The 11,673-nt window shown below is 38.5% G+C and overlaps 4 protein-coding genes across 17 annotated transcripts in view; 3 read left to right on the top strand and 1 right to left on the bottom strand.

Annotated features, from left to right (window-relative positions):
- LOC108138139 (sodium bicarbonate cotransporter 3) overlaps positions 1 to 3,570 on the top strand; it is a 28,225-nt gene extending 24,655 nt beyond the window's left edge. For 13 of the 14 annotated variants that reach the window (XM_017260188.2, XM_017260203.2, XM_041710618.1 and 10 more), the window contains one exon: positions 191 to 1,270. In XM_017260188.2, the coding sequence (XP_017115677.2) occupies positions 191 to 616 (426 nt within the window). In that variant the 3' untranslated portion in view covers positions 617 to 1,270. Of the gene's footprint in view, positions 1 to 190; positions 1,271 to 1,660; positions 1,912 to 2,664 lie in introns of those variants that run through there. The other variant, XM_017260192.2, reaches the window with a different exon arrangement.
- A 1,349-nt stretch (positions 3,571 to 4,919) lies between these two features.
- Positions 4,920 to 7,673, top strand: LOC108138315 (elongation factor G, mitochondrial). Its single transcript, XM_017260473.2, has 4 exons — positions 4,920 to 5,083; positions 5,181 to 6,855; positions 6,917 to 7,262; positions 7,323 to 7,673. Exons 1-4 carry the CDS (start codon positions 5,012 to 5,014, stop codon positions 7,465 to 7,467), a joined length of 2,238 nt encoding a protein of 745 aa, XP_017115962.1. The 5' UTR covers positions 4,920 to 5,011; the 3' UTR covers positions 7,468 to 7,673.
- Positions 7,674 to 8,081: 408 nt separating this feature from the next.
- On the top strand, positions 8,082 to 9,139 carry LOC108138349 (CLIP domain-containing serine protease 14D-like). The gene is made up of 3 exons (XM_017260518.1): positions 8,082 to 8,304; positions 8,367 to 8,585; positions 8,646 to 9,139. The coding sequence occupies exons 1-3, from the start codon at positions 8,082 to 8,084 to the stop codon at positions 9,059 to 9,061; spliced, it is 858 nt and encodes a 285-aa protein (XP_017116007.1). The 3' UTR covers positions 9,062 to 9,139.
- Positions 9,140 to 9,163: 24 nt separating this feature from the next.
- On the bottom strand, positions 9,164 to 11,184 carry LOC108138350 (6-pyruvoyl tetrahydrobiopterin synthase). The gene is made up of 5 exons (XM_017260520.1): positions 11,093 to 11,184; positions 10,672 to 11,029; positions 10,476 to 10,555; positions 9,671 to 9,816; positions 9,164 to 9,609 (listed from the first exon to the last, which is right to left on the bottom strand). The coding sequence occupies exons 2-5, from the start codon at positions 10,737 to 10,739 to the stop codon at positions 9,397 to 9,399; spliced, it is 507 nt and encodes a 168-aa protein (XP_017116009.1). The 5' UTR covers positions 10,740 to 11,029; positions 11,093 to 11,184; the 3' UTR covers positions 9,164 to 9,396.
- Positions 11,185 to 11,673: the final 489 nt, after the last annotated feature.

Genomic DNA, 11,673 nt, shown 5'->3' with positions numbered 1-11,673 from the left:
ATTATGACATCAGCAAGACTTAGCTAATTAGTCATATATAAGAAATGCAAGTTTAGTTGTATTTGAAATGAATTTAAATACACTTTTTAATATATTTAAAGAACTAATATAAAAAGAAACATTTTTTCGCATTATTTTTTTTTTATTCGATATTTTTAATACCTGTTATAATTTTGTATTTGTATTACAGGTTCCCATTAAGCGCGTCCACCTGTTCACCATTATTCAGCTGGCCTGTCTCATTATTCTCTGGCTGATCAAGTCCTTCTCGCAAACCTCCATTCTGTTCCCCCTGATGCTGGTGGTAATGATCGGTATACGGAAGGCCCTGGATCTGGTGTTCACCCGTCGAGAGCTGAAGATCCTGGATGATATTATGCCGGAGATGACGAAGAGGGCGGCGGCAGATGATCTGCATAAACTGGACGCTGAGGTGGGCTTATTGGCGCGAGTTTTCCAATGGGGAAAAAGTAGACGGGGCAGGGTGGTGACCAAGCCGCCGGGCTCCGATAGTCGAATCGCTGGCGAGGCCGTTGGTACTGGCCTCATCAGTTGCTCCACCTCAAATGCAAATGAGAAGGAATTCGAGGCACAGAGCAGTCTGCTTAAAAAGTAGAGGACATTGACACCGCCACACACGCACACGCACAACCTAAGACAAGCACACTTCCACGCCCACGCAATAACAAAAACAGAAATCAAAAAATAAGCCACGGACCAGTGCTGCCCATTTCATTTGCGTTTGCAGTGCTGTCAAGTCACCGCACAAGGCCAACAATTTGCGATAGATTGTACCGATAAACTCAATTATTTAGAAATGTTTTGATTAATTTGCATTTTGTCGGTTTTGATACATCTTATTCGACTACTATAGTTATATATATCCATGTAAATGCATTATTCTCTGTTATATACGTTTTTATCATGTCTTTAACAGTATTTTGTAAATGTTTTACCCCTACCCCATCATGGCATGCAGCAATTTTGCATTTTGTTTTTATATATACGATAATTTTTTGATAAACATGTGAAAACCTCCTCTTGATTCTATGCTTATAAAAACACCTGTAAATGCCAAACCTGCAAAAAAATTAAATTATGTGCTTTTTCGTAGTGTAAAAACGTTTTATCTATCCGAACCTACTCTAAAACTACTCTTACCCTATATATACAAACATGATATTTATAAATGTAAATGAAATTCTAGCTTAAGTCCTAATTAATCGAGCGTTTACACTGTACAACAAGTACCTAAATGTATTAAATGGAACCTGTTATGTTATTTTATAGTCATCGGGTCGAGAGTTCCAGTAACTAACCAGAGACATACACGCACACGTAATTGTAGCGAAAATTGATGTTCAAATGTCATGGGCAAAATTCGAAATTGCAACACAAAAATAAACTAAAAATAAACAAAAATAAAACAACAATTCGGCATAAATCGAAAAATTAAACACACTTCACCTAATTGGCTTTGACACCAGTTCACAGATTTAGACACTCACCCTTTTATTAGCGAGCTCTTTCTGCTTCGCCTTTCACTTATGCAAGATTAGATCAGATATGCTATACCTTTTTCTACTCATTCTTTGCTTCCTTCCCGAGAGAGTTTTTTGCTCCCAAAAACTATGCAAACTATGCCAATTTTATATTGAAGGACAATCACCATCAGCATCATCCGGTGTCTGGTGCAGGATCGAACTATAATGCCGATAAGTCGGGTCCCACCACCATTCATATTCCCCTATCGGGAAACAAGGCCGGCAACAATGGACCTACAGTGAACATTCCCCCGGAGGCTGTTAATCGCACCGCGGTCTGGCAGCAGATCAACAAGGATGGCAACGGGATCTCGGAGCAACTGATCATTCCGGTCACCCTCAAAGTTCGTCAGATCAATGGCAACCAGTAAGTGCTCCCAATGGAATGTCCCACGGGGTCCAGTATAGAACCAGGGATCAGATCAGATCACACACAATCCCCTCATGAGCTGCTAGAACTATAGCTCGCTCTATTGTATATAAACGACTTATCTTTTCTTTCATACGCTCAACAATAGATCTAGAGTTCGCCCTTAAATTTGAAGTTAATTGAAGATAAATAAAAATGTATTATTAGTCCGCCTACTACCGCCTACCTTGAATTGGCCGATTCACGCAGAACTCGTATAAATTAATTAAGAGAAACCATGCTTAACGATTTGTGATATAGCTCAGTGTAGGACATTGACAGAAAGCTATACATATATACAGTCGTATGATGTACAAACATATCTCAACTGAAGAATTCTCTGTGTCACCACCGATAAAGAAATTTGAGCTTTGGTTGAATTTGTGTGTACATTCCAACTAAATTTGAGTCAATAATTCAGAATTTGTCTGGGGATTATTAATAATTATAAATTATTTATATAGGGATTATTTAGTTTATTTATTTTCCAACCTGAAACAGGTAATGACTTTTTTAAAAAAAAATATTCACTCGTATTTTTCTATTATCATGGGGAATCGCCTTTAATACAAGTGAGAAAGAATATAATGAAAATATAACGAACTTTAGCAAAACGTTGGCGAACTCGAAAAAATATTATTTTGAGTGTATCGACTATTAAATCATTCATGCTCGTCTTCGCATTCCCCATATGCCTCCCCCTCTCTGCAGTGCCTCCCCGAATGCCGCCCTCTCGCCACGCCTCTCGCCGATGCACGAGGTGGATGAGTACTGTGAAGCCCCGACAAACAGTCCGGGGCAACCCACGGGAATCCAGCAGCAGCAGCAGCATCAGCAGCAGCAACAACAGCAGATCGGCAATTGCAAGGCTGCCAAACTCGAAGGATCGTCTTTGGCCAACAGCCAGATCAATCCGGCCAACATAACACCCGTCTAATGATCCAGAAAACGATATCGATTTAAAGCGATCAAAGCACAAAAATCCCACAAACACATCCATGTATTTCTAGTTAATCATTCACAAACGTATCATAATCTCTATTTACTATACACCGTAGTAGTTCTCCCAGGGGACGTTTTTTTGGTAAAGATTTTTAGCTGTGCCAGTAGTGGGGTAAAACTTTGATTTGGGGCTCAGGTACAAGTTATACAAGTATTACTTATATGATAAAACAATGATATGACGTAGAGAAAACAAAAAAGACATTCCAAATATACACTTTTGAAACGAATTTTATAGAGTCAATTCCAACGAGGAGGCGAAGAACAGAAGAACAAAAAACCATCGGTGAGCCGATGTTTCTCCAATTTTCCAACTCTCCACTTTGACTTGGTTAGCTAAAGCGAATTGTGTGTTAGAATGGGGCTTATTTATCGAACTGTGATCTGATGGTTATATCTTGGGGGTGGGTTGTTTAAGGAGTGTATCATTTAGCCTAGCCAAGACAAAGCTGTAAACAATTGTATTATATTTTAAGTTCTACACAAAGAAACACACATCCTATTCGACACACCCAAAAAAATATATACAGAAAAGAAAGTAACATAGAAAACTATAAATATTGAATAAAAGTGGCGAACCATTAATAAGCCACAAGCAAACTGCGAAAACAAAAATGTATCTTTCATTTCGTTACTTTTGGTATGCAAATGCATCGTTCGTTTTCAGTGTATTTTGTGCATAGTTGTGAGTGTGGCACCTTCTGCTCCCAAAATCTATATATCTGAACATTCGTACATCGCACTTAATCGAGTTCTGCCTGTCTTCCATACAATTCATAAATATTGCGAATAAGAGTTTGTGGAATTCCCGTAATTTTAAAAGAACTGAAAAAAAAGCGATACAAAAATATATCAATTTAAAAAAAAATCAATTTTTTTGTCAGTTCTAAAATAACGTTAAAAATTAAACAATTTGTATAAATTTAGATCATCTTCAAACTCTGTTTCCAAAACCATCTAAGCTCCATTAGCATCGTGTTTGATGTCTCTATGTGCATCTTCTATACTATAAACCCTTTTGTATAAAATGTGTTCGTAAAATAGATGAGCCAATCTAGATAATTTCTTGTCCTAATTCCCCTAGACCACGGTTATTAATTTCGAATTTCATTATTGCAGAACCCAAAATTTAATACGTCGAAGCAATTGTGGCGTGGATATCTTACACCAACAGAAACATCCGTTTGAGTCAATGATTTAACTCTGTTTTAGCGTATATCTGTGTACCTGTATAACAATTATGTGTGTCTATAATCTGTATAAATACCACCTACCGTCCCATTTTGCGTATATATATCCTATAGTGCGATTTGGCACAAATTAATTGTTTGGCAACATATCAAGCAACAACTCGAAAACCAATCTTATGCAATCCACACTAAGGGAATTTGTTGAAATAAATGTATAAAACAAATTAAAATTTTTTTTGAATGGGAACGGTTTAATTATATATGGTGCAATTAAGAGAGGATAGTATTAAAAAGTTCTAAACTTAGAAACAATTTTTTAAAAATATTAGCAAAGCTTATACAAATAGATATTGAGTAAATTTTAAGTTTGGGGCTTATGTTTATTATAAAATGAATAACAAAATATTCCATTAAGTTATTATATTTAATGAACATTTTATTATTATTTTAATGATTAAACACAATAGACTGAAATTTATTACTTATTACTTTTACTTTTTAACTAAATATATATATTATTTTATATTAGATAAGCAAGTAAATTTGAACTATACTTTGGGATTATCTGCGTTATATTATTCAATTATTTTAGCTTATTTTCGTTTCCAGATAATATATATAACTTTTATTTTTAGCCAAGCCTTTTTCTTTAACTAGCTTGCCAGCTATATTAGTAGCTACAAAATTATATTTAAGATTTTTTTCCCTGCGCTATATAGTTACCAACCTATTTTGTTTAGTATTTTTTCTGTACAGATGGTATATTAAAGCGGTCGCGCTACGGTCACACTGGTTTGGTTGGGCTTACACGAGAGAGCGCGTGTTTTTTATTTAAAACGGTATTTATTAATTAAAACCTGGCCAGGATGTCGCTAATTAGTCGTTTGCTGACCGGGAACAACGCTATGCGCCTGCGGGCATTGGAAACCTTAGGCAGAGTGAGTTATAAGTGCAGAAATAACTGAAAATGTATCTTCTTGTTATGTAATTGTTGTAAGAAATTTAGTACTTTATTGATAAACCATATGTTTCCAGGCCGGCTACAGTTCGCATGCCAAGTTCTCGGAGCTCAAACCCATCGAGAAGATCCGGAACATTGGAATCTCGGCGCATATAGACAGTGGGAAGACGACTCTGACGGAGCGAATTCTCTTCTACACCGGAAGGATTGCGGAAATGCACGAAGTGCGGGGCAAGGACAATGTGGGGGCCACCATGGACAGCATGGAACTGGAGAGACAGCGTGGCATCACCATTCAATCGGCAGCTACTTACACCCTGTGGAAGGACACCAATATCAATATCATCGACACCCCGGGTCACGTGGACTTCACCGTGGAAGTGGAGCGCGCCCTTCGAGTTTTGGACGGTGCCGTTCTGGTTTTGTGCGCCGTGGGCGGAGTTCAGAGTCAAACGCTGACAGTCAACCGGCAGATGAAGCGGTATAATGTGCCCTGTCTGGCCTTCATCAACAAACTGGATCGTCTGGGCTCGAATCCCTATCGGGTTCTGTCCCAAATGAGGTCCAAAATGAACCATAATGCTGCTTTCATTCAGCTGCCCATTGGCGTGGAGAGCAATTGCAAAGGCATTGTGGATTTGGTGCGAGAAAGGGCCATATATTTCGAGGGTGAACATGGAATTAACCTGAGGCTGGACGAGATTCCACAGGATATGCGAGTGGAGAGTCAGGAGAGAAGGCAAGAGCTCATCGAACACTTATCCAATGCAGACGAATCCTTTGGCGAACTTTTCCTGGAAGAAAAACCCTTTACTGAGAACGATATTAAGGCTGCCTTGCGAAGAACTTGCATCAATAGAACCTTCACACCGGTTTTGGTGGGAACAGCACTGAAAAACAAGGGTGTTCAGCCCCTGCTAGATGCAGTACTTGATTACCTGCCGAATCCCGGGGAAGTGGAGAACCTGGGCTTCATAGAGAAAGAAGGACAAGAGCCGGAGAAAATTGTCTTGAACCCAGCTCGCGATGGCAAGGATTCCTTTGTGGGCTTGGCTTTCAAATTGGAAGCTGGACGCTTCGGCCAACTAACCTACCTCAGGTGCTACCAAGGAGTTCTTCGGAAAGGTGACAACATCTTCAACGCCCGCACCAATAAGAAGGTGAGAATTGCTCGCTTGGTACGACTTCACTCAAATCAAATGGAGGATGTCAACGAGGTCTATGCCGGTGATATATTCGCATTGTTCGGAGTTGATTGCGCCTCTGGAGACACTTTCACCACCAATCCCAAGGACAATCTGGCCATGGAGTCCATATTCGTACCCGAACCCGTTGTCTCAATGGCCATAAAGCCAAATAACACCAAGGACAGGGATAACTTCTCAAAGGCCATCGCCAGATTCACCAAAGAAGATCCCACATTCCACTTCTTTTTCGACAACGATGTCAAGGAAACTCTCGTTTCGGGAATGGGTGAATTGCACTTGGAGATCTACGCCCAGCGAATGGAGAGGGAATACGGCTGCCCAGTGACGCTGGGAAAGCCAAAAGTAGCATTTAGGGAAACCTTGGTTGGACCCTGTGAATTCGATTACCTGCACAAGAAACAATCAGGAGGATCGGGTCAGTATGCCAGGATTATAGGAGTCATGGAACCACTGCCGCCCAATCAAAATACCCTGCTGGAATTCGTAGACGAAACAGTGGGCACAAATGTGCCAAAGCAGTTTGTTCCTGGAGTCGAAAAGGGTAAGTTAAAATGGCTTTTTGTTTCCATAAAAAAAAAAACTAAAACCCACTGTCTGCTTAGGTTACAGAGAAATGGCTGAGAAGGGAATGCTCTCCGGACACAAGTTATCCGGCATTCGATTCCGCCTTCAAGATGGTGGTCATCACATCGTGGACTCCAGCGAGCTGGCCTTTATGTTGGCTGCCCATGGTGCCATCAAAGAGGTCTTCCAGAACGGCAATTGGCAGATCCTGGAGCCCATTATGCTGGTTGAGGTAACCGCGCCCGAGGAATTCCAGGGTGCTGTAATGGGCCACCTGAGCAAACGGCATGGTATTATCACCGGCACCGAGGGAACCGAGGGTTGGTTCACTGTGTACGCAGAGGTTCCCCTGAACGACATGTTCGGCTATGCCGGAGAGCTGAGGCAAGTTCAATCTTCAATGGAATCTGCCATGCATAGCTAATAATATTGTTGTACCTTTAGGTCGAGCACCCAGGGCAAGGGTGAATTCACCATGGAGTACTCCAGGTACTCGCCCTGCCTTCCCGATGTCCAGGATCAGATCGTGCGCCAATACCAGGAGTCACAGGGCTTGGTTCAAGCCGACAAAAAGAAAAAGAAAAACTAATTTATTTCTGATACTTAGTTTTAAAAACCATCTCTAACTAATCGAAATGTTATTGTGCCACCCTTGTTTTTGCTTAGTTAAATTTTATTTCATAAAACAAACTTCAGTTTTCACTGTGATAAATGAAACTTGTACAGTTTTTTTGTATAATAAAAGAAGTCGAAAAAAAGATGTATTCTAAAAAGTACAATTTCTTTCATTCACTATGAATTTTACTTTTTATTAGAATTAGTTAGAATTTTAGACAAAAGTTAGCAATGGCCAATTATGTGTTCCTGATCAGGATTAAATATACTTTAAACTAGTTATTACAAATCATTTGCAATAAATCTAGACGGGCAACACAAAAAATGTTCTTCAGTGGACCAATTTTTTCATTTTCATTTAAATTGGTAGTTTTTAGAGCAAATCAAGCTTAGCTGAATTCGTATTTTGCTGATTAGGATTTCAGGTCTCTCCAAAAAGCACAAAAGATGCTATCAAGCAAAAACTGAACTTTTTGAACTCTTAACTAAAATCTTATTTCATTTTCCTATCGCTACTTATTTCCGGCGTGACAGCCACCCATATAAAAGTAAATGTATGGAGACTATTCATTGAGTCTTTGCAGTAACATGAAGACCATCACATCGGGAATTGCGGTGTTAGCCTACCTATTGCTTGGGGCTGGCGTAGGATCGGCCTCCTTGCTATTCGAGAATTGTGGAACAAGAAGGCAATCGCCGAGAACGGGTCGAGGACTCTCAGGAAACCTTTTAGGCGTATATTCGAATCCATGGATGGTTCAGTTGGTCTGTGAGCAAGATAGGATCTGTAGCGGTTCGCTTATCACCTCTCGTAAGTTGTCTAATTCGACATGTCTATAAAATAATCCTTAATATGCCATTATGACTTTGCAGGCTTTGTTTTGTCGGCTGCGCACTGCTTTTCGTTTGTGTTTCGAGAACCGACTTATGTCTGCAACAAGGTGCGTTTGGGCCAACAAAACACGGATAACAGCCAGAATACCCAAGTAATTGATATCGAGAGAAAGATAATTCATCCACAATTCAACGTTGGAGAGTCATATAAAAATGACATAGCTCTGCTTCGATTGTCTCAAGAGGTCCAGTTTTCAGGTAATTTAAATACATTGCATTGCCAAGAATAACCTTTAAAAATAGAACGCTTTTCCAAAGACTACATTAAGCCGATCTGCTTATTCGCCCATCAACAAGAGACATCATTTGTGGTCGCTAGCTGGCGTAAAACTGAAGATGGAAAAAAATCTAATAGGCTGCAGGCAACCTCTGTAGACAAAGTTGTTTGGCAAATTTGCAAAGATTATTTTTGGATGGATTCAGATGATGAATCCCAGATATGTACCCTCAGCTCACGCGAAGGTGTTTGTCCTGGAGAATCGGGATCTGCATTGATCGCAGGGCAAAGCTACGAGGAAACTTATAGGGTTTTCCTGTTTGGTATTGCCAGCTTTGGAACTCGTGAGATCTCGTGCTCGAACATTGGTATTTACACAAATGTTACGCATTATATGAACTGGATCAAGTCCGAAATAGACAATTATTCAGATGTTTTGACCTTAACTTCTTTATGAATTCTAAAACATTTAAATTGATCAGAATTTGGGACACATTTTTATTTGTTATATTGTTTTTTTCTATAGTAAATATTATTAAAAGTCATGTCAAAATATGAATAAATTTTCATTTGCTTTTGTTTTTATTCATTAATATGTTGCATAAACATAGATTATTTCTACATACTTCGTAATTCGTATAGCTGTTTAATCTCTTACATGGTAAGTGTCTTTTTCTATGGGTGTTTTTGTTAAAAAGGTTGGGTAAGTGTTCGCTGAGCATTGGTCCAATTAAATTCGTTAGGCAATGTCACCAAGTTCGAATGCATTTTGAATATATTCTGTCTAGCTGCTTAATCCGAATCCGATGAAATATTGGTGCAGGAATCGTGAGCTATGCGTTTGTTTATGGGATTATAGATTCCATTCAGCGGATACGGACCGCGATAGCTGATGATATTCTTTGGTGTCTCATGGATTTTTACCTCGTACAGCAGTTCGGGTTTCTTCAGCTGCAGCCGGATGTTGTCCCAAATATATACGGCCAAATTTTCCGTGGTACTGGGCTAAAGGAACAAAGAAAGACATTCATAGTATGAGAGCATAGTGTGTTTTCAAGTAATTTACTGTATCGGCAAAGTATTCCACATCCTTGTCAAGATTTTTGTGATCCAAACGCTTCATAATCACTGTCTCAATCGCTTCCTTTAGCTCGGTGATGTTCAGCACCATTCCAGTTCGACGATCGATGGGTCCACGCACGGTTATCTCGACTAAAAGAAATACAATTTTATGTATCTCTATCACTTAAAATATGTTTGTTTCAATATTATATTAATCTACCATATAGTTTAATTTGCGTTTCATATCCATTTTAATGTGAACTTTAATCTGGACTGGAAGAAACCTTTCCCAGATCTGAAATTCTAAACCTTCAATCAACTGAATAAAAATACTCATAATAAATAGTTGCAATCACATGATGATATCTAATATGTATTGAAATCTCAAGTTTCATTGCTTGGTATTTTGCCTTATTCCAGAAATAAGAACAAGGGAACAACTGAACAAATTTTGAATTGAATTTCTTAAGGTTAAGCTGGTTGAAAACTACAAAAATTCCTAGTCCCTAATCTGTCAAGTATAGAGGGGCCTTTCTATGCTCGTTCGAAGCCATTCATTATCAATTCTCGGTCGCCAGTCTACAGATATGATTACACCTTTGAGCGTTGAACTTGAATATGGTTTTGAGAGGCGAGCTTGTCGGCCAAGGTTTGCTATTATGGTTAAGCATTCTTCAATCTCGAATTACCAATTGTTGGGGGCTATACATGATTGAGCCTGGGTTAAACGATATGTCTGCCATTTTGCAGGTAATCAGGCATTTAAATGGGGTGGTGTAATTCGTATTTATGGGGTACTTTGGTTTCACCTGTGTAGTTGTGTCCATGGCCATGGAAATTGTTGCACTTGCCGAAGACTTCCAGATTCTCCGCATCGCTTAACTGGGGACTGTGAAATACAAGAGTCGGAAAGTCAACATTAATCGAACTTAATTGGTTTGCAAGCTTGTGATCGAATTATCAATCAATAGAATTGATTGATTCGAGTTGATTTAATTTAATTACCTATGTAGACGATGACAGGCGCTGAAAGTCTCGCGACGAGTGAGGAAAGCAACAGGTTGTTGAGACATTCTAAGTCCGATTTATACTATATCTGGATTAGTATCTATTATTATTATTCAGCTGCACGCCTTAGCACTGTTTTGCAATGAATGCAAAACCTGCTTTCGAATCGCGCTTATTTATGTGGTTTTGGGGGAACAAGGAAATTATAAGCCACAAATGCGGCCGCTGCGAAATCACAACACGTTCGGAACTAGTTACTTCGGAACTACTTAAATCTGATCTGCGTAATTGCAGCTGATTAGATTTTGGTAGTCTCGAATTCAAATTTGTATTAATATGTTTTGCTATTCATAAGCTGTAACGAAATGCAACTGAAATAATTAACCATAATTATTAACTGAATACGAATCGGACTTACTGCTATTTATTTATTTGTATTTTTTATTAATTTTATTTACTTTGTCGACGTTGCTTGACACAGCTGCTAACAACAACAAAGTGCTATCGGTTATCGGTTAGAGATGAGCTATTTAAAATTCTCGTGACTGGTTACAGTGACTTTTATGTTCTCGGTCAGACGTTTCGTGAATACAAAAAATTTGTAAGGTGCTGCAAAAAAATTAATATCTCGACACTTAATTTAAATAAAAAAAATTAACAACAGGAAATGGGAGTTATGAAACAATAAGAGAGTTAAGGCAAATTTGTAAGGTGCTGCAAAAAAATTAATATCTCGACACTTAATTTAAATAAAAAAAATTAACAACAGGAAATGGGAGTTATGAAACAATAAGAGAGTTAAGGCAAATACAAATATGAAACTATTTGCCAACACTCATTAAACCAGATATTTATTCTTTAAACATTTAAGAACAGAACATGAAGACAAAATATTTGAGTCTGACTTGGTTTTTCAATTCATTTTTTGTGAGCAAAACAGAATTTCATTCAAAGAATTATATATTTAAATTGGTTATCTGTAGCTTAACTAACATTATT

Source organism: Drosophila elegans, unplaced genomic scaffold (genome assembly GCF_018152505.1).
Source record: "Drosophila elegans isolate 14027-0461.03 unplaced genomic scaffold, ASM1815250v1 contig_814, whole genome shotgun sequence".
In the NCBI taxonomy this organism is placed as follows: Eukaryota; Metazoa; Arthropoda; class Insecta; order Diptera; family Drosophilidae; genus Drosophila; species Drosophila elegans.
This window is presented reverse-complemented; position numbering and strand designations above follow the sequence as displayed.

What these genes read in the sequence shown, in the direction of transcription:
- LOC108138315 (XM_017260473.2), top strand. Translation starts at nt 5,012, where the DNA reads ATGTCGCTAATTAGTCGTTTGCTGACCGGGAACAACGCTATGCGCCTG. An exon ending in CATTGGAAACCTTAGGCAGA is followed by an intron (nt 5,084 to 5,180) that starts GTGAGTTATAAG and finishes ATATGTTTCCAG; the next exon opens with GCCGGCTACAGTTCGCATGC. An exon ending in GGCTATGCCGGAGAGCTGAG is followed by an intron (nt 7,263 to 7,322) that starts GCAAGTTCAATC and finishes TTGTACCTTTAG; the next exon opens with GTCGAGCACCCAGGGCAAGG.
- LOC108138350 (XM_017260520.1), bottom strand. Translation starts at nt 10,739, where the DNA reads ATGTCTCAACAACCTGTTGCTTTCCTCACTCGTCGCGAGACTTTCAGC. An exon ending in GCCTGTCATCGTCTACATAG is followed by an intron (nt 10,556 to 10,671) that starts GTAATTAAATTA and finishes TGTATTTCACAG; the next exon opens with TCCCCAGTTAAGCGATGCGG. An exon ending in CCATGGACACAACTACACAG is followed by an intron (nt 9,817 to 10,475) that starts GTGAAACCAAAG and finishes TATTTCTTTTAG; the next exon opens with TCGAGATAACCGTGCGTGGA.
- LOC108138349 (XM_017260518.1), top strand. Translation starts at nt 8,082, where the DNA reads ATGAAGACCATCACATCGGGAATTGCGGTGTTAGCCTACCTATTGCTT. An exon ending in CGGTTCGCTTATCACCTCTC is followed by an intron (nt 8,305 to 8,366) that starts GTAAGTTGTCTA and finishes ATGACTTTGCAG; the next exon opens with GCTTTGTTTTGTCGGCTGCG. An exon ending in TCAAGAGGTCCAGTTTTCAG is followed by an intron (nt 8,586 to 8,645) that starts GTAATTTAAATA and finishes GCTTTTCCAAAG; the next exon opens with ACTACATTAAGCCGATCTGC.